This window comes from Erinaceus europaeus, chromosome 4 (assembly GCF_950295315.1).
Source record: "Erinaceus europaeus chromosome 4, mEriEur2.1, whole genome shotgun sequence".
NCBI lineage: Eukaryota > Metazoa > Chordata > Mammalia > Eulipotyphla > Erinaceidae > Erinaceus > Erinaceus europaeus.
The window spans coordinates 134,078,060-134,099,375 of NC_080165.1; the positions used below are offsets into that span (position 1 = coordinate 134,078,060).

The following is a 21,316-nucleotide window of genomic DNA, read 5'->3' on the forward strand; positions in this document are numbered from 1 at the left end:
TTTTTTCCATCTTATTAGATAGGAGAGAGAGAAATTGAGAGGAGATAGAGAGGGAAAGAGAAAGAGAGATCTGTAGGCCTGTTTCACCACTTGTGAAGCAGACCCGCTGCTGGTGGGGAACATGGGCTCCAGTTTAGTCCTTGCACTTAATACTTCGTGCACTTAACCGGGTGCACCACCACCCAAACCCCTCTACAATTCACTTTGTAAAAAAACAAATCCCAGTTAAGTGGGAGAGTATAGAAGAATTCCAGAAAGTAGTGGGGAAAAATAAGCAAAGTATAAAATTACAAATTATTAGATTTTCTAAGCCATCCTGTGCTGCCACCTCCCTACCACCAAAAAAAAAAAAAAAAACAGCAGAAAGGAAATAAACCAAAACATGAAGACAATTTAAGAGTGTTATAGGACGGCATCAAGGGAATAACAGTCATGTCACAATGCTATCAGGAAGAGAAGTAAGAAAGGGATAGAACTCACGTCTGAAGGATTTTTATCTGGGAATTCTCCAAATTAAAGCAGATAGACTCCAAAAGGCTTGACAGGTTCCAAGAAAAATGAGTTCAAACTTAAGTTCACCAAGGCACATAATAATACATTAAAATGACAAAACTGAAAGAAAAAAAATAATGATTTTGAAGGCTGCTAGTTTTAAAGGATTTAAAATTGCCAGTTTCTTTTCTCAACATGATCTGTAAAGGCTAGAAAGGACTGGCAGGATATATATATATCCAAAGTTTTGAGTGGAAAAGTCTTCTACCTAAGAATATCCCGCTAGATTATCGATCAGATCTGAAGAAAGCGTAGAGTTTTTCAGATAAGCAACAGCTGAAGAAATTCATCAGCATGAAAAGAGATCTATAAGGAGTACTGAAGGGACTCACATGAAATAAAAATATATAACTTTGTGTCACCCATAGGGGAAAATAAATAAAACCAAGAAAATAAGCAAAACCCAGTAAGGTCTTGGAAAGCAGAACTGAGTTGTGGAGGGCAGGAGTAGCTAGCATAATGGTTATATGCAAAGAGACTCTCACGCCTGAGGCTCCAAAGTCCCAGATTCAATCCCCCTGCACCACCATAAACCAGAGCTGAACAGTGCTCTGGTGAAAGACAAATTAATTAAAAATATATTTTTTAAAAAAAGGGTCAGTGGGGGTAGACAGCATAATGGTTATGCAAAGAGATTCTCATGCCTGAGGCTCCAAAGTTCCAGGTTCAATCCCCCTGCACCATCAGCCAGAGCTGAGCAGTGCTCTGATATAAAAATTTAAAAAGAAAAGAGTTGTGGGCTAGAAGGGGGATTATCAATAAACTTTGGTGAGGAATACTGGTGATTTGATGGCAGTGGTGACCAGGTGACACATTTTTGAAAAGGTGAAAAACTGTACTTTTAAAACAATGGATTGTAAACTCAAAACCAAAAACTATTAAAAAAAAAAATTCCTGACCTAAAATCTGAATGTCTAATTTTAACTACAGAAAATGCAGAGAGGAGCCAGGTGGTGGCGCGCCTGGTTGAGCACACGTTACAATGCGCAAGGAGCCAGGTTCGAGTCCCTGGTCCCCCCTGCAGGGGGAAAACTTCACAAGTGGTGAAGCAGGGCTGCAGGTATCTCTCTGTCTCTCTCCCTCTCTATCAGCCCCTTCCCTCTCAATTTCTGGCTGTCTCTATCCAATAAACAAATAAAGACAATTAAAAAGAAAATAGAGAGGACAGAGGAATGGACTAAGTGATAATATCACAAGCATAAACTAGCAAATCCAGAATCTACCTAGACGGAGGCAGGCTACAAAGAGTCACACAACAGATTAGGTCATAAGTGAAATGGTAGGGTACTACGCAGGATCATATATTTTAAGAAAGACATGTAATTAAAGATTTTCACGAGTTTTAAGAGTGCAGGAAGAAGTCTGCCTCCCTCCTTCTCCCTCCCTCTCTCCTTAACTTGAAGGATTAAATTTGAAGACCTGAGTGCACTTGCCGGGCTAGCTTCGCAGGCAGGAGACAGAGGACCAGGGACTCAGGGCTGAGCTGGGAACGCAGTTCAATCTTTATTGAGGAGCGGGGATGCAGTTCAACAATCCAATCTAATCTAATCTCTCTTCATTAGAAAGCCCTGTCTTTTATGTCTCCTGAGGCGGAAGTGTCAGGAAGAGGAAGTACTTAGGATAGGGGGTGGGGAGAAGGAAAATAGCTTAGGAACCAGTGGGGATTAAACCAGTGAAAACAATGATGATGTAAATAGACCACAGCCTCAAGCAATGCAACAGAAGGGGTCTTAGAAGCAGAATTTAGAAGCATACCAACATGCACTTGTAACTGAGGGGCAGAATTTAGCAGAGACAGACTATGAGAAAGGAAAAATTGAGAAGTCCTAACAAGCAGACGAAATACCAGAGGTCTAGTATGACAGTAAATTGTAACTTTGTAGAATTTGTAGAATAAACACCACTTATTCCCTTAAATGATTTTGGTAGAAGATAGGTATTAATGTTGACAGCAGTATTGGGAACGGTCTCCTTTCACATGTCCCATCTATATTACATTCATCTCTTTGGCATGTTAGATTTAAAAAGGAGAGAGTAGTATCATCAATTGACACGCTGTGAGCACTACAGCTGGTCTTAAACTTCACCTGATAAGCTGAGGTCCTTAACACCTCTGATAGGGTCTGGCTTTGCATGTAATTTGGTGTTATACATATGTATGTATGGATGAGCTTGTTTCCAAGTAGCTCGCAATTTAGTAATGAAATCATTTGTCTGGAGGTTTTGGGTGCATTCCAGCTAGTCTCCTAAACACTTCAGATTTGGTGTTATACCTCACACTCTAAAGTCAGTGACTCCTATTAGGACTATTTTCAGATAGACATATATATTCAATAGATAACTGACACACAAACAGATCTATTTCTCTATCATTAGTCCTCAGCAAACTCACCTTTCTCAAAGGAAGCAAAATCTCTTGCAGTTAATATTTGGAGAAATCACATTAAATTGAAGTCACTTCAATCAACAATTCCTACTTTCAGAGGAATAAATGGCAAACGCTAGAAGAAAAGGAATAAATAAGGCCACTAAATGAATGACATAAAGAGACAAAGGATTTAACAATGATTTAGTCATTATTCTTGGAGCTGTACTTCAGAAACAAGCATAGGATATTACAACAAGAATATTAAAGAACAAAGTAAGTGATTATATTGTAATAATTACCTGTAGGTAAGTAAAAAATAACTTAATGATTATACAATGGGTAGCTGGATGCATGAAATTTCTTTAATACTAAATTTCACTAAAGAAAAGAAATTTCTTTTATTGCTCTCTTTCAAAAAAAAAAAACATTACTTCCTTTCAAATAAGCTTAGACAATTGGCAGGGTTTAGAAATCAGGAAGGTGTCTCAAATGTCAAAGATAAACATGAAAATAAATACAAGTCACACGTAGGAAAAATATATTTCATATAATGAAAATACGCATGACTATTTCATCTCTAAACAAAACCTATGTAGATTCAAATCTAATTTGATTTTTTTAAAATCACCCTATAGCATAATCTAGGTAATATTCATCACACCAGTCTCCAAAGAGATCACTTGAGGTCAAGGATTCTATGTCAAGCACTACTGACACTTGAGAGCAGGTCACTGTTTTCTGATTTGTTGTGATTGTTACACTATAAGCAGTGCACTTGTCCCCACCCAAGTCATAAACAGTATTCCTCTCTTGCCTCAGTTGTGACAAAATGTTTCCAAATGTCCACTGGGGGGCATAATCACTCCACTGTGCAAAAGCTGTGAGCCATTCAGTTTAGCTAACTACCACATTTTTCTTATGTTTTATTTTTATTATTTTTTCCCTTTTGTTGCCCTTATCATCGTCGTTATTATTGTTATTGCTGTCATTGTTGTTGGATAGGACAGAGAAATGGAGAGAGGAGGGGAAGACAGAGAGGGGAAAAGATAAGACACCAGCAGACCTGCTTCGGCGCCTGTGAAGCGACACCCCCTGCAGGTGGGGAGAAGGGGGCTTGAACCCGGATCCTAATACTGGTCCTTGTACTTTCTGCCAGGTGCGCTTAACCTTCTGTGCCACCGCCCGGCTCCCGTTGTTTAATATTCTTTTTTATATTCTTTTTATTTATTTCCTTTAGTTGCCCTTGTTGTTTTATTGTTGTAGTTATTATTGTTGTTGGATAGGACAGAGAGAAATGGAGAGAGGAGGGGGAGGTGGGGAGGAGAAAGACACCTGCAGACCTGCTTCACCACCTGTGAAGCGACTCCCCTGCAGGTGGGGAGCTGGGGGCTCGGTGTTTCATTTTTCTAATTACCTGCAGTCTAATTAAAATTGTAGCTTCTCTCTGGAGGCAGTTTTTATTACCACTAACCATTTACTTTCCCGTTAAACTTGCTTGTGCCCTACCCACCATACTCAGGGCAGCTTCTGTGCTATTAACTTCTCTCTTCCTCTCTCTGTCACTATGTGAAAAAGTTGCTTGGGACAGTGAAGCCCCAGTAACAACAAAATGTTAACGTTGTTATGCTCTACTTAAGAGTAACATTGCAACACACACATTTATTGAAATACAGGCAGTTTTGTAAAATCATCAAAATTAAGATACCTTCTCAAGGCTATTAACGCTTACCTACTCTAGGATTTTTTTTTCCATTTTGTTCAGGGTTCAAGTTAGAAAGCAGCTTTTTTCCCCCTTGTATTCAAAAAGCAGCTTAAAAGTATTCATGACGAAGAATACAATAAACATCATAGTTAACTCAAGTAAATTAACTTAACAATAAATCTACTTTTGGCAATCACCCAGATTCATCTGGACATATGCCCAGATGTTGAAATCAGTGTCTAAATCTCTACAAAACAGAACAGAAATCAGTGTAAAATTATTTGAAGAATTTGGACTTAGGTTAAATATTCGATGTGGAGAAATGAATGTGGACTGTAATTATTTTCCAAACATTTTATTTCCCTGTGTTAATAATCGTCTAAATCCAGACACATTATCTAAATACAAAACAGAATGCAAGATTCTCAATTTATAGTATGCAATTTAAAAAGAATCTCTTTTACTAAATGTTACAGTAGGTTCATTTTTTCCAAATACTAAGTACAAAAAAGTCTGATTGTCATAAAAGAATTAATGAAATATAGTTTATTTTCCTCTCTTGTCCTGATTTTTTTTTTTTAGATTTATTTAGCCTCCAGGGTCATCGCTGGGGCTCGGTGCCTGCACTACAAATCCAGTGCTCCTGGAAGCCATTTTTCCCCTTTTGTTACCCTTGTTATTGTTGCCACTGCTGTTGTAGTTGGATAGGACGGAAAGAAAACGAGAGAGGAAAAGGAGAGGGAGAGAAAGATACTGGTTGTGAAGTGACGCCCCCCCCCAAGGTGGGGTGCCAGGGGCTGGAACCCGAATGCTTACATCAGTCCTTGCGCTTTGCGCCATATGCACTTAACCCATTGTGCTATCGCCTGGCTGCCAATTTTTTTTTTTTTTTTGAGAGTGTGTGTTTTAAATCTCAAACGAATTCTGTTTACACTCCCTACCATTCCGCCAATTTGATCAGTTTATGGTGTATCGAACAAGATTCTTATACAACTGCTGACATTAGTCTTGTTTCCTGGGTTTTACTTCAAAGAATTCTAAACTTTTCCCCTTTTATTAAAGGCATTTCCTGTTAACCAAAGTTAAAATGTAATTTTTGAAATTTTTTGACTTCATAGTAAAGTAACACATAACAATCAATTCACCTTATAATTAGACATTCATGTTAGAAAGTTAAATACTCTGTGCAATATGACAAACAACTTTGACCCTTTTTTTTTTGGTTTGACAGAAACTGTCAGATTAAAGGAGTACTCATATACATAGCTAATTTAGTATTCTGTATTCAGCAAAAATCAATTCTGATTTTTTATTGTGGAATTTTAACAATCTTAGTAGTGGCAAGGCTGTTATCTAGCAATACAGAAATAACATCATAAGATTTCAAATGTTTATCCTGGTAAAAATGAAAGTATATTTTAATCAAAAACAGATTTAAAAAAAACAGTAATGCCAGATAGGAGTTTCTCATTACATTTCTACAGGCCCTACATGTTCAGATTAAATGTGGCATTCATATACTACAGTCCATGAAAAGAGTATATTCTTTTGTTTTTGCTCACACATGTTGTTTCAACTTTCAGTAAGTCAGTAAATTTGATTCCTTAATCATAAAAAGTTGCTTTACACATTATTTACATGTTGCCAATTCTACAGCCTTACAAAACATCACAAGGATTAACTCTATGCATGGTACCAACACACAGGAGGGAGCTAATCAAGTAACATACATTCAAAGATAGATTGTAGATATGCACAGTGTATTTGGCACTGTTCATTGACATTTTAACACCTTCCTCTCAGAGACAGACATTCGTAAGCCTTAGTCACGACGTCAGAATTTCGCCATTCACATCATCATCAGCTAACATTATAAACAAAGCACAATTAGAATTGGAAATGGAATTCATATTCTCCAACTTCTTCTCTGCTCCAAGCTGCCATTAATAAAATAGCTTCAACCTGATTATTTTTCCACAGTGAAGAGTAATGAGAAGTAGATGCAATTTAAAGACAACATCCTTCGACATGTCACATGAAGACAAAAGCTTCTCGCTAAAATTACCAGTTCTTCTTGGGAGTGCAAAGGGAATCCTGATGCAATGCAAACTCTATGATGACTTGGGCAGGAATTAATGGATGGCCAATGTTATTCAAGTTGTGGAGATCATAGTAGCAGCTGACCTCATGGGGACCTGCAATGCTGAGTCTTCAGCAACTTGTTTATGAGGGTCTCTTCCTAGGACTATAGCAGACTCTGGTCACAAGTTATAGATTGATTTTAGTGTCTTGACACTACAGCGCTAATGAAGTAGACAGAGAAAATAAAAGTACAAAGATACAATGATTAAGACTATAGACACTTTAGCTATACCTCAGGGTAGTCTACTGACTAGACTTGTTTTAATAAGTATTAAATTTCTTCAACTCAACTTGGCCCATTAAATTTTATTCTTTAAAACCTTGCATATTCTAGAATGTTTGAGACATTTTTCCATTTTACAAAACACATAAATTCAGTCCTAAACTAAAACAAAAATGTCTCCATAGAACATGAATGACAGTACAGGTGAACAGAAATCAGAAATTCTCTGGTGAAGTCTAACTTCATACAAAATCTTTAGCAATAAATTAAAAGTTTAAAAAAAAAAAAAAAGACTGCAATGTGCAAAGAACTGTGAAGTGAAAGTAATGTCACTGGACCAAAATTTAGTTTAATCATTTTATTGTGAGTGTATTTTAAAAATCATAAGCGGAACTTTTGTAATCCAAAGATGAACCATTTTACTCTCCAGAGCTTTCCAAAACTCGTCTTCCTTGCTACTTGTTAGACCTTTGAGACCTAGTATGTAAACTGCTTCATTCTGAAAGTATAATTTTAGGCAACTATTATACACAAATTGATAAGGTTTTTCTGAACTCCACCAAATAAAAATAATGGTTTCTAGACAAGGACTAGTTATGAGGGAAGAAGTATCAAAAAAAAAAAAAATATATATATATATATCATTGTTCATTTAAAAAAGAACAACCAGTGCTGTTATCTGTCATGAAGAAGGGTATGCATATTTACTTCTGCAGACTTTGCTAATATTTTATTACTTATACAAGCCTGAACCTGCAGGATCTTTTATGCAATGTTACCACCAGGATTTAGAGTAAAAATCCTGGGTACTGACACGGCCCCAGATGTGCTGTTCCAAAGAGAAACAGGTTACTTTTGAAGAAAAGAGCTACCTTGATAACTCTCCCTCAAATGCTCATTTAGAATAAGAAGTAGTTAATAGAGTATTTTTAAAAATTAACTTCAGGTACTATCTAGTTAACTGCCCAGAAAATAAAACAAAGCAGAATGAAAGAAAGAAAGTTCTTCCCTTTTTAATAGAAACTTTCCAACTACACTTTTAAAAGTATGACTTTTTCAGTTTTGACTCTCTGATATTGATAGCTCTAATTAAATTATTTAAATACTTCCACCAGTAATAAGAATTCTTTTCCAAATAATCTTCACAGTCCAGAACACAGACTTGCGTCACAATCTGGCTATGATGAAGAAATGAAAATGGACGGCTATATGAAAACAGGGATTTTTACCATGTGAGCAACACAAAACTCCATCCCTCTGGAGGTCCTTCAAACTGACAGCGCTTCCTTTTAACAACATCTCATGTCTAAAAAATTAAAGTTTGGTCACCTAGTCACTCAAGCACTAGGAAAGACTGAGCAAAAAATTATTCCCCAGCTCAAAATAGCTCAACAGTATTAATCACCTCACCTCTCCCCACAAAAACTGGGAAGTAGTTGAGGCTGAAGCGTTTATTTATGAAATTTCAGCTCCTAAAACACTGCTGCTATTTGCCCAGAGTTGCAGGTTTACATATTTCCTTCTCTAGTATTTGCCCCATTTATACATTTACACACACACACACACACACACACACACACACTCACTTTTACACTTTCTCACTCACTTATTCTCAAGTAAGACACTTTTTTGTATTTATTGATAAATTATGAGGATCATGAACTGGATGTTTACAGGTTTTCACAGGTGCTTTGTAAACATCAAAGTCACTTGGGTCCTTTTCTCCAAAAGTCTGAGCCAAATTACGCAACCAGGGATCACTACTTTCCCAGACGCTGTTCACAAGATGCATATTGACGAAGGGCAGAGAAAAAGTCCTCATAGCTGATGTTTAGGTGGGAAGGCAAAGAGCTGTAAAAGGAAACACAGGAAGGGAAAATTAGACAGTAAGCTGTGATTTGGAAGGAGAAGCCAGAGAGATAATGACCAAAATACAGATTAAAAACAAAAGCAAATCATAAACATAAAGTATGGCAAATTGTTAACTGTTAACTCACCATGAAATATTTTGAATCAAAAACTAATCTCTCCTTTCCACAAGAAAAGTAACTTGCAATGAGACATTCAGAATCTATTAAAGTATAAAGCTAGACCACCAAATAATCTCTAAAGAGGTCTTAAAGTAAATTTGCGATCCCTTGTACATGGAACTAATTTTGTTTTAGTCTAGTTTTATACTTTAATAGGTTCTGACTCTGTCAGGGCAAAGCCAACTCTAGTTGAAAGGTATATGAAAACCAGGTTTAGTGTTGGCAGAGCAGCACAACACCCCCACCTGATTGATTATATACTGAAGCAACAAATAAACGGGTAATATTTATCTCTACCAAGTTCCAACTGTTCAAGCACACAATTATAGTGTGGATAATAACTGCTTTAAAAGCACACTGGACACAGAGCCACATGGTTTCCCTTTAAGTTGCACAGCCATTTAAAGTGCTTTTTAGTAAGTTACACCAAAAAGCTGTTATTTGAACAGCTTTAGTGCTAGGTTTTAGAAATGCCTAACTGTATCAGAGCCTAACACTGAGTCAGAGTGCAAGCATAACATTAAAATCTCAGGCATATGTACTCCCTCACCAAAAAACAAACAAACAAGAAAAAAATGGCAACTAAACAAACCTACTTATCATGAACAAACTCCTGTCTGTCTTCACAGTTCTGCTTTAACTTTCCATTTTCTGTCCAACTTTGAGTAATTGACTATTCTCTATACTTCCTTTGACTGCTTTACAAACAAGTCACAAGTCAGGCGCTAGCGCACGTGGCACAAAGCGCAAAGACCAGCAAAAGGATCCTGGTTCCAGCCCCGGCTCACTGCCTGCAAGGGGAGTTGCTTCACAAGTGGTGAAGCAGGACTGCAGGTGTCTATCTTTCTCTCCCCCTCTCTGTCTTTCCCTCCTCTCTCCATTTCTGTCTGTCCTATCCAACAACAACTAAAACAATAAAGCAAGGGCAACAAAAGGAAATGAGTATTTAAAAAAAAAAAAGAAAGAAAGAAAGAAAGAAACCATAAGAAAGAAACAAGTCACCTACTGTTCTCCATTTCCTTATCACTTTACCACCTCAGCTATCAATCTTTTATCTTATTGATTCCACCGCAGTGATATCCTTAAAGGGCAAATTTAACACCACTCTTGCTCAAGCTTGCTTCAAATGTTCTCCTCAAACGACTCTTTAGTTTAGAAGTTCTATCAACATCTTTATCTCCTACCACTCTAACAAGCACTTGGCACCCTGCTTAGTACTTCAGACACTGTCTCACTATGCCCTGGTCTGTTTTGTCAGGGTTCACCCGTTGTCTACTCAATATTAAGTAGAAAGATACCCTACAGAATAGTGTCTATATACAACACACTTCAGATAAACGACTGTTAACCAAAAATAAAGAAAGATCTCAGTAAACTCAGCAACAAGAAAGACACTTTACACATCATCACAGTGATTAGGGTCTCATGGGCATCAGGTAGAAGAATATAAAGCAAACTTCAGGTAAAGTTATGATACTAAGGTCCATGGGTAATCCTGTTAAAACATCTGATTTCCATTGTTAGATCTGAATCCCCAACTCCGTATTAAAAAAAAAAAAAATCTACAAATTAAGAAATGTAAATAGCTTCCAGTCATGGTACTGAGCTGCACAGTCATGATGCAAGCCAAAATACATCTGTTCTAAACCCATCCTCCCTGGAATCAACAATGTTTGTGTTGGAGCCCACCTAAGCAGCACTTGAAATGACCTGGGAAACCCAAAAGAAAGAAAGACAAGGAAACACATGCATGCCTGTCTGGAGGAGAACTATTCTTTGGGAGACTTGGGTTCTAATTCTACTTTGGAATTAATGACTTCTCCTTCCCATTTCCCTCACCTATAAAATAAAGAGTGATTGAGAGGCTGGGCGGTAGCGCACTGGTTTAAGTGTACATGTACAAAACACAAGGATCCATGAAAGGATTCCGGTTTGAGCCCCTGGCTCCCTCACCTGCAGGGAGTCACTTGACAAGCAGTGAAGCAGGTCTGCAGGTAGCTCTTTATTCCTATCTTCCCCTCCCCTCTGTCAAGTCAAAAAAAAATAATAACTGAAAAAGATGGTCCCAGGAGCAGTGGCTTCATACTACAGGGACAGAGCCCCAGTGGCAGGTAACCCTGGAGGTTAATTTATTAACTAATTAATTAATTAGTGATCAGCTGGGCAACCCTTTCTGATCCCAGCATGCTACTACTTTCCTGTCTCTCTTGAATACCTTTTCCTCATCCTGGCCTAAGTCTGAAGCATTTCTTGAAAAGATTAACTGGTACGGCAGCTTTATGGTCTCATAAGTACAATGATTTCTACTACTTAGGCATGCGCATTTCCCAAATATCTATCTTTTGGCCTGACTATTCATCCAAGTGTCAGTTTTGCATATCCATCTACTCCATTAAGATTCCATCACTGTAGAGTATGGTCTTAAAACTCATCTCATTCTTGAATTCAACCTCATTCTGTCAAAAGTTCAACATGCCCCTTATTTTCTAGTTCCTCTCAATAAAAGCATAACTCATACTAGTCAGAGTTAATAACTAATGAATTATTGCGTCTCTAAATTTTATCACAGTTAGTAAAGTACTAGGTCTATAATTACATTTGACAAATATTTATTAAAGGTGAATTTATATTATTATTTTTCTTTTAAGAACCAAAATTTAAATATATTAAGACTACTATATCTCCCCTTTATTTTGTCATCAGGTGTGAGAGATATGCTAACATACCATCTATTATTTTAGGTTAAATTTTATTTATTTATTTAATAGAGACAGGCAGAAATTGAGGGAATGGGGAGACAGAAAGGGAATGAGACAGAGAGACACCCGCAGCGCCACTTCACTGGTTGAGAAGCTTTGCCCCCTGCAGACAGAAACTGGGGCTTGAGCTTGGATCCTTGAGCACTGTAACATGTGCACTCAAACAGGTGCATCACTGTCTGCTCCCCACCTCTATCATGTTATGCAGAGCCAAGTTTTACACATATAATAGAAGCTCACAGAGTCCGGCGGTAGCACAGCGGGTTAAGCGCAGGTGGCGCGAAGCGCAAGGACCAGCTTAAGGATCCTAGTTCAAGCCCCCGGCTCCCCACCTGCAGGGAAGTCGCTTCACAGGTGGTGAAGCAGGTCTGCGTGTGTCTTTCTCTCACCCTCTCTGCCTCCTCCTCATCTCTCCATTTCTCTCTGTCCTATCTAACAATGACAACATCAATAACAACAACAGTAACTACAACAACAATAATAATTAAAAAAAAAAAACACAAGGGCAACAAAAGGGAAAATAAATAAATAAAATATATTAAAAAAAATTTTTTTTAAAAAGAAGCCCAAACAATCAAGGCATGCATTCTACCTCAAAGCACCTCTTCTTTATCCTAAGTCAGGGCTCTGGTAGGTAAAGCTTATTAGATCCACCTGTTTTTGTCAATGGTTTTATTATGTGTTTGTGCACATTTGCTTTTGTGCTGTCTGTCGTTGCTTATACTAACAATACTGAGCAACAACAGAGAAGTTTTGTGATACGCTGTATGATCTGCATAGTCCAGAATATTGACTAGGGTCAGGAAGGTAGCTCAGTGTTTTAGGGCTCAGGATTTGAATGCCAGAGGCCCAGAAGTTCCAAAAACTATACCTAGCACCACCAGAAATTAAGTGGTTCTTTAGTCTCTCATAATAAGTAAATAAATTGTTCTCTCACTCACTCCAAAGCTAACCTAATCAAAGCAAGGACTGCAAAAGCTGAACAAGGACAAGAGACTGGCATACTTTAACGATGACTCTTTAGTCACCATCAGACCACCCCAACAGCTGGGGCCCTAGTCGGGGAGTCCTGAGATTCCCAAACAGACATGATGGGCCTAGACCTCAAATAAATCCCTCTCTCCATTGTTACTGGTCATTTCTATCAGGAACAACAAAACAGACCCCTTTGTGGGCCCCCACAGGACCTTACCCTCAACTTCGATCAACAATGGTAGAGAATCTTCCATCCTCCAAAGGGAGGCTGGACAACATACTCTATGCTACACCTGAGGAAGATGGGTCAATATTGGGGCAGCTTGGAATGTTCCTACTCATGACCACAGAATGTGAGTTCAGATCTACAGGGATGCAGTGGTCACATAGGCTCCTAAGCTGAATATGGGCCCCAGATCACATCAAATCAATGGGGTTTACAGTCAACAATATTTATACCCCTTTTCCATATTAGGGAGCTACTCTCTTCCCTGATCCAGCTTTCCGGTCCCTTTTCCAGCCATGACTTGGATCCACCTGCATATCAGATTTCAGGCTGGGGGGGGGGGGGAACTAGTATAGCCACAGGCCCTTTGGATATAACTAAAAGAGGCCTACTAGCGATCTACAAAATGGAGGGGCACCCAACTCTTCATCTGCACTATATTCCAGCCTTTAGGTCTATGATTGTTCAACAATTTGTTTGGTTTTGTATGTTAACTCTCTTTTCAGCCACCAGGTTCCAGATGCCAGCAAGATGCTGACCAGACTTCCCTGGACAAACAACCCCACCAATATGTCCTAGAGCTCCGCTTCCCTAAAGCCCTTCTCCACTAGGGAAAAAGAGAGACAGGCTGGAGTATGGATTGACCTGTCAATGCCCATGTTCAGCAGGGAAGCAACTACAGAAGCCGGACCTTCCACCTTCTGCATCCCACAATGACCCTGGATCCATACTCCCAGAGGGATAAAGAATAGGAAAGCTATCAGGGGAGGGGGTGGGATACAGAGTTCTGGTGGTGGGAATTGTGTGGAGTTGTACCCCTCTTATCCTATGGTTAGTCAATGTTTCCTTCTTATAAATAAAAAATTATAAAACACACATAAAAAGTAAATAAATTAAAAATAATAAATATAAATTATTATCTGGTTCTTTATACAAAACATTTGCCAAATTCTGTACTAAATAAGCAATTTCAACTTAGATAACTGAACTACCATCTACATTACAACTCTTGGTTGTCCTTTTAACTTCGTAATTTCCAAAGTCCAATATACTCTAGTTCACAGCTATCAAAAAAAAATAATTTCAAAATCACAATCCCTGCTTTGTCCTACATCTATATAAATAATTACATGCATTCGTTAAGTGGTATCTAGAAACCTTCCCAATGTCAACATCTTCAAACTACTTGAATCCACTTTACATATTAATATCTAACACTAAACTCTGTGCTTTATTGCTTGCCAGTTTCTTATTTCTTTTTGTAAGAACTTAACCACCTGTTCCCCCTTTTCCATCTGCCTATCTCCTACACTTCTCACATTGTCACTAATCACAAACATCCTACCTACTCTACATACTGCTAATCAAGTCGTCTTTTCTGCAGAATAAGTAACTGTCCCACAGAGCTCACTCTCGTTCCCAATCTCTTAAAACAATCAGTATCAATACTAAGCATTTCCACAACTTCAAACCCAAGCCACTTAAGTATTTTTATCTTACTGTCCTGAATTAGTGACATACCTGCAGAAAATGATTCAGAATTCAAATACTCTAGTGAAAACTCTCACCACACTTTATGCTTTTATAGACTCAAGAAATATTTGCTCAAGAATTGAACCCAAGTCAGAATACTTGCAATTACTTACATAATCTCAGTCAATCTGATGTGCCATGGAAGAAAGCCTAATGTGCTGTCCACGGGACCAAACTTCAAGACCAAATCAGGATCAGGGAAACCATTTGTACCTGAGAAAGAAAGAAATCCCCCCTTAGCTTCACAGCTTACAGATGAAATGACCAACAGCAAAATCTGTCAAATGAATTCATTTCTCATGCTTTAAATATCTGCTTTCTTGAGAAGCTCTATTTGTCAGTTTCCATATCCCACCCTGTTGCCAAACATAAACATTACTTGTCTCTATTACTTCCAAAAGTGCAAGTATGTCTAAAGTTTATTTAACTAAAATGATAATTAGTAAAGAAGAGTAACCTGAGCCAGACAGGTAGCCCCCAAATCTCAACCATCTTTCACAAAGTAAATCTTTCTTGCCATCCCGGCAACTACATTGCTCCTAGGGGCAGAAATGCTTGTTCTAGCCATACAATCAAGAGAATGTCAGATATTGAATGACACTTACAAAGTATGTGCACTCCTTCCTGCTGTGCTCCCTCTAATTTTATAACCAGACATTCAGAAAAATGAAGACCTGGTGAGGTAAGCTAGCTAGAAAGACAAAGGACATCGAGTAGGGCTATACCATTAAGAAGAAGACTTACTGAGTGCCAGCTGGACCACCATCACTTTAAGAAACTCCATGTACCCCTACCCTTTCTAAAGTTGCAGCAGTGGGGTCAGCTGAGCCACAAGAAGGGAAGCTGAGGGAAGGTGGCTCCAGGCAAGCAGGCAACTTAACTCCAGAGAAGAAAGCCTATGAAGATCCAGCTTATTAAACATCCTGTTTTCGGGATTTCTCCAGACAGAAGGTAAGAAGAAGAGAGAACTCAATCAAACTGACCTAGTTTCCAATACACATTCCACATCCCATGCTACTACTCTCATGTGCTAATGTTGGTAGCCGAAGGCCAGGGGGCAGGAAGCTATGTCATTCAAAGGACTTTGCCAACCTTTTGCCACAAACTGTCTGTCCTTAATGCCTTATATAAACACACATAGCACACAAACCAGTCGCTAACTGTCCAAATTTCATCCCTGATCAATTTATTTTCCTGTCTAGTAGACCTACTATATCCTGAGTCTAGACATTCTTACTCTAATTTCATGGGGAAAGCGCCCACAAGCTAGCTGGGTGCACTAGTCAGTTACCCAGTACACGTCTCCAGTGGTCTTTGAGTTCCAGCTCCCAAAGAGGGGAAAATGCGATGCATCCCTTCCACAGCAAAGGTGTGAGTATTTCTTGTTTTATAAATTCGTCTCCATGTAAGATCTGGCTTTCGGGGGTTTAAAAATAAAGTAAAATAAACACTGAGTCATCTGCATAACAAAGGAGTTATAATCCAAGAGAACCATGTGCTAACAGTTTCTAACAATCTCGCCATCCTGCCATTAAATTTCTAGTCACACAACTTCCCCTGGGTTTAGTTCCTTCACTTGTTAATAAATAAGGAGACTGGATCAGACAGGAATAGACAGAACTATTTCCATAACAAGGTCTATCTCAAAGTTCATGCTGATAAAATAGTTTAAGGACTAAGCAGAAGAGCACACATTTCTCTACCCGCTATAAAGCAAATTCTCTTTAGTTTTAAAACCGAAAAGGAGGAACTTCTGGCACAGTAGTGTGAAGAGCTGAGTGAATGTTCAAAAAGAAGTATCAAATTAGACAAAACCATAAGATTTAAGGGCAAAGGATATCAATTTAAAGCAGAAATTACGCCTTTAAGGGAAAGCAAAACTAAGCTAAGGCTTTTGGTAAGAAATAAATTTTTGGCATTCCCACCTGGGAATACTACTAACCTTCATGCCTCTACCCTCTGGAAAGAACTGTAGTTTTATCAGCATGAGACAAGCAGCGACAAAACGCAGATTTGCTACTTGTAGAATAAAAATATGGATGCAATTTCTAACTGGAGGCTGTGTGAAGGAGAAGGAGGACAATGATGAAAATCTATGGTTTTCCCATGTTCAGTGGGGAAGCAATTACAGAAGCCAGACCTTCCACATTCTGCACCCCACAACGACCCTGGGTCCATATACCCAGAGGGATAAAGAATAGGAAAGCTATCAGGGGAGGGGAGGGGATATGGAGTTCTGGTGGTGGGAATTGTGTGGAGTTGTACCCACTTCTTATCCTATGGTTTTGTCAGTGTTTCCTTTTTGTAAATAAAAATTAAAAAAAAAAAAAAAGAAAAAGAAAATCTATGGTTTTGCCAGCTAAAACAAATGGGAGTAAATAAAGAAAAAGTCACAACTTTGCTAGCCTGAGGTTTTTAGACCCAGTAGGGTCAAGAGCTATAGTAAAAATCATCTGGCATCCCATCCCTCTGGGTTCTTCAGAAGCTAGATAAATCATCAGACAGACTGATAAAAGAAAAATTAAAGTGTGGGGTTAAGCAGTGACATGATACCATGCACAAGGACCTGGGTTCAAGCCCCTTGTCCCCCACCTGCAGAGGGAAAAGCTTCATATTGAAACACTGACTGTTGTGGGTGTCTCTCTCTCTCTTTCTCCCTGTCTCCTCCCCCTCAATTTCTCCTTCCTATCAAAGGAAGGAAGGAAGGAAGGAAGGAAGGAAGGAAGGTAGGAAAGGGAATAAAAATTGTTACAGGAAGTGGTGGAGTCATCACGCAGGCACTGAGACCCAGCAATTAGCCTGGGGGCAATAGAAATGAATTTAAAAATATGTTAAGGTGAAACTGATTACTAGACAGGAGACCCAGACAGGAGACCCAGAAAAGCTGAGTGGTTCGTCATGTGATCATAGATCTACACTCAAAACTCAAAGTAATACAAACCCTCTAAATGTGGCATTACATTTGAACAGGTACTTCAACAAGAAAGACACAGATGAAAAATAAACATGGGGAGGGGGAGAGTAGATAGCATAATGGTTATGCAAAGAGATTCTTGTAGCTGGGGCTCCAAAGTCCCGGGTTCAATCCCTCACACCACAATAAGCCAGAGCTGTGCAGTGCTCTGGTGTTTCTCTCTGTCTTTTTCTCTCTGCATCTTTCTCAAAAAAAAAATAAATAAAATACTTTTTAAAAATAATGGTAAAGAAAAAGAAACAAGAAAGATGCTCAACGTCATTAGTTATAAGGAAAATATATCGACTAGAATAGCTAAAATTTATGATGTGAAAAAAACAAAAACAAAAAACCTGATGATATATGCTGTGGCAAGGATATGAAGGTTCTAGAGCTACTTATACTTTCAGAGAGAATGTAAACAGGCATGACCTCTTTTAGGGAGAATAGTTGGGTAGTTTTTCTTAAAAGTGAAACATTCGCTCACCACACAATCTACCCAAGAGGAAGGAAAATAATGCCACATAAAAACTTCTATGCAAATGACCTTAGCAGCATTAGTCAAACAAACCAAATACATATCAACTGATGAGTGGATAAATTAAGCGTTGTCTAGAATACTGTTCACCAAGGGACCCGGTACACATTACATGCACCAAGGACCCAGGTTCAAGGCCCCAGTCTCCACCTTCAGGGGGAACATTTTGTAAGTGTTGCATGTGTCTCTCTGTCTCTCCTTCTCTGTCACCCCTCTCAATTTCTGGCTGTCTCTATCCAATAAATAATTGAAGATAATACAAAAAATAAGTAGTGAACTGATAATATTTGCATCATGAATAAATCAATCATGTTGAATAAACAAAGCAAAATCTTTAATAAGATTGGATAGTATATGACCCTATTTACACAAAAGTTCTTAAAAAAAAAAAAAGCAAGTTTAGTCAGATAATAGAGTAGTCACTAGTCACTGCTATGCACTGAGGTTAGGGGTGGAGAATAAATGCAGTCACAAGAAAACGGGGGCGGGGGGGGGGGGGACAAATTAAAGGATTGTGCACATTTTCATTCACTTTGAATCCACAACCCTAGAAAGCAACATCTGGATTCAAAATTGATCAATTTCTGCAAGCTGCCTTAGGGATCATCTTTGGCTATTACATTACTCTTAAGACATCCTTATATTCTCTGGCTTAGGTCTTAAAGAATCCAGAAAATAGTCGATAGACCCTTAACCTCTAATCAGAGAACCCTGCAATGCTGCCTTTTACTCAGCCATCTGAATACAGCCAGGCAGTGACTGTCTAGAAGGAGGAAGGAGTAATGAAAACAGGGACAGAGAAAGTCCCATAGTTGAATCATGAGCAACAAATGGTTCGATCAACTGTGCATCCACAGAAGCCCCTATTGGATAGGGCTCAAAGTTGGCGGGTTGGCTTCCAATGGAGGGAATGGAGACACAGAAGTGGTGGGAAAGGTATGGAATTATACTGCTGTTGTCTTGTAATTCTGCAAATAAATATTAAAGCACTAATAAAAAAATAGTTTGCAGGTTGGTGATCACACTGTGATGCTGAGAGGGTGAGAGGGTGCTATATCATGAAGTGACAGGAAAGATCTGAGAACCTTTCCAGGAAATATTTTTGCCCTTTTATATCTGGCTACTGCTGAGTTTTATTTTTTTTAAATAAATCAGTAAAGGGTGTCTCCCCCAGTTCTGTCATTCTAGTAGTATCAAAATTATTAAAACTGAATGGAGACGTTGTAGAAATTCTCTATTTACATGTAACTGAATGAGAACACAGGTGGCCCATGAATTTCCACTGGCTTCTGAAGCAGGGACAGTTTTGCAGACTGAGCCTTAAGTCTACAGAGTCAGCAGCTCTTGAGTGGTTAAAGTCAGAAGTGAATTCAACTGTTAGACATCGAGTTGGTGTCTGGAGAACTCACTGTCAGTAAAGGCAAACATCCCCTCAAAAAGTCTGAAAAGTGTAAGTCTTATTTTCAAAAATACATATGACTACCACCCAATTCTTCTCACAACCTGTCCCTTAACTACAAGTTCTCCTGAAGGGGAATAGACCACAAATTTCATTATCACAACTTTTTTCGATATGTGGGTCTTTAAATTCCAGAATCATTCCAAGTATAAAGACAACAACAGAAAAGTTAAGTTTTGTACTACCAAAAGGAACCTTGGTATTCTCTTTTATACTGTATCCTTTGGGGATAAAACTAAAAATGTATGACTTACTAAGTAAACTGTCTAACAAATCTACATCCAAATCTGTGGACCTCTTTTGCTGCTGGGCTACTAACTGGCAAAAGTCCTGAGCAGCTCTCACAATATCTGCTTTTCCATCTTCCGGAGACAGCACCTTCACTGCCGAGCGGCAATTTAAAACTGGAGAGAAAAACAAAAACAAGTAAGATATTAAAAAACAAACAAACAAACCTCTTCCAGTCACATTTTAAAACACCGAGTTCAATCCAAAATAAAGGTACAGTTCTTACAGTAAACAAAAATCAACTGTCCTTCAAATTCAATATTGAAACTTATTGAACTATTCTCCTCTGAAAGGACCCACGCATCACACTGTGCGTTTAGTTATGCATTATTTTCTTTTCCAAGAGCTTAGCGATTGTATATCTGTGAACCTATCTCTTAGAAAAATGGGAAATTTCACTATCAGCTACTTTACAATTTCCATTAGTCTAGACCGCAATCTTTACTCTTTGAACAGTTAGCACTAACACGAGAGGAAAGACAGAGATGAAGACTTGTGCAAGGGGGAAAATGTCTACAGCACATTCTCCACTTTTTATCAAACTAATGTGCGTATTATTATTTTTTTTAATATTTATTTATTCCCTTTTGTTGCCCTTGTTTTTTATTGTTGTATTTATTATTGTTGTTGTTGATGTTGTTGTTGGATAGGACAGAGAGAGGAGGGGAAGACAGAGAGTAGGGGAGAGACAGACAGACACCTGGAGACCTGCTTCACTGCTTGTGAAGCAACCCCCCTGCAGGTGGGGAGCCAGAGGCTTGAACCAAGATACTTACGCCGGTCCTTGTGCTTTGTGCCATGTGCGTTTAACCCGCTGTGCTACCACCTGACTCCCTATGCATATTTCTTTTTCTTTCTTACCAGAACACTGATCAGCTCTGGTTTATGGTGGTGCAGGGGACTGAATTTAAATCTGGGACTTGAGTCTCAGTCTCATGACAGCCTGTTTGCATAACCGGTATGCCATCTACCCCTGCCCGCATATTATTTTATAATGGATAGATGTCTATGTAATGAACAGCAATGCCAAACCTGTGTGAATGTGTTATTTTTTACCTTGTCTGGTAGAGCTTCAATTATTTTCCATCTAACTCCAAAGTAAAACTAGCTTTATTTCTATTTACAAAAATCCATTGCAATATGTTTTGGTTTTTTAAAATTTCTTTTAATGTTATGAATCTGGCTACTGCTGGCTGCTGGTAAAGTAAAATAAAATCTTGAGCAAGTGTTGGTTTATCACCATTTTTGAGTCATGATTTTTTTCAATTTTCCTGAAAATTATCTGAACAAAGAAAAACTTAAATCTAATTGCTAAAGGTAGTGGCAATAAAGAACAGACCAAAATGAGTGACAAAATTTGCCTGGAGACACAGAACATGTCTGCATGTTTTAGATACCCAATTCTAATGCTCATGCTTACCTTCATCATCTTTGTCATTACTGTTTGCAAACTCTGGTGAGTATTTGGAACAATCTAAGCCCAGAAGTTCGTGCTGCTGCTTTAAAATTTCATCCATCAACCTGGAATTATTTCTCTTAAAAATACCTTAAAAAGAAAAGAAGGAAGT

The 21,316-nt window shown here is 38.4% G+C and overlaps 1 protein-coding gene across 2 annotated transcripts in view; it reads right to left on the reverse strand.

Moving 5' to 3' along the window:
* Positions 1–4,961: 4,961 nt before the first annotated feature.
* NUS1 (NUS1 dehydrodolichyl diphosphate synthase subunit) overlaps positions 4,962–21,316 on the reverse strand; it is a 35,845-nt gene continuing 19,490 nt past the window's right edge. The window contains exons 2-6 of one of the 2 annotated variants that reach the window (XR_009549609.1): positions 21,169–21,294; positions 19,715–19,864; positions 14,624–14,723; positions 8,662–8,838; positions 4,962–6,925 (exon numbers count right to left, since the gene is read on the reverse strand). Coding sequence is in view for 1 of the 2 variants with exons in the window: in XM_007521023.3 (XP_007521085.1) it covers positions 8,748–8,838; positions 14,624–14,723; positions 19,715–19,864; positions 21,169–21,294 (467 nt within the window). In the remaining variant the exon portion in view is untranslated. Of the gene's footprint in view, positions 6,926–7,050; positions 8,839–14,623; positions 14,724–19,714; positions 19,865–21,168; positions 21,295–21,316 lie in introns of those variants that run through there. The other variant, XM_007521023.3, reaches the window with a different exon arrangement.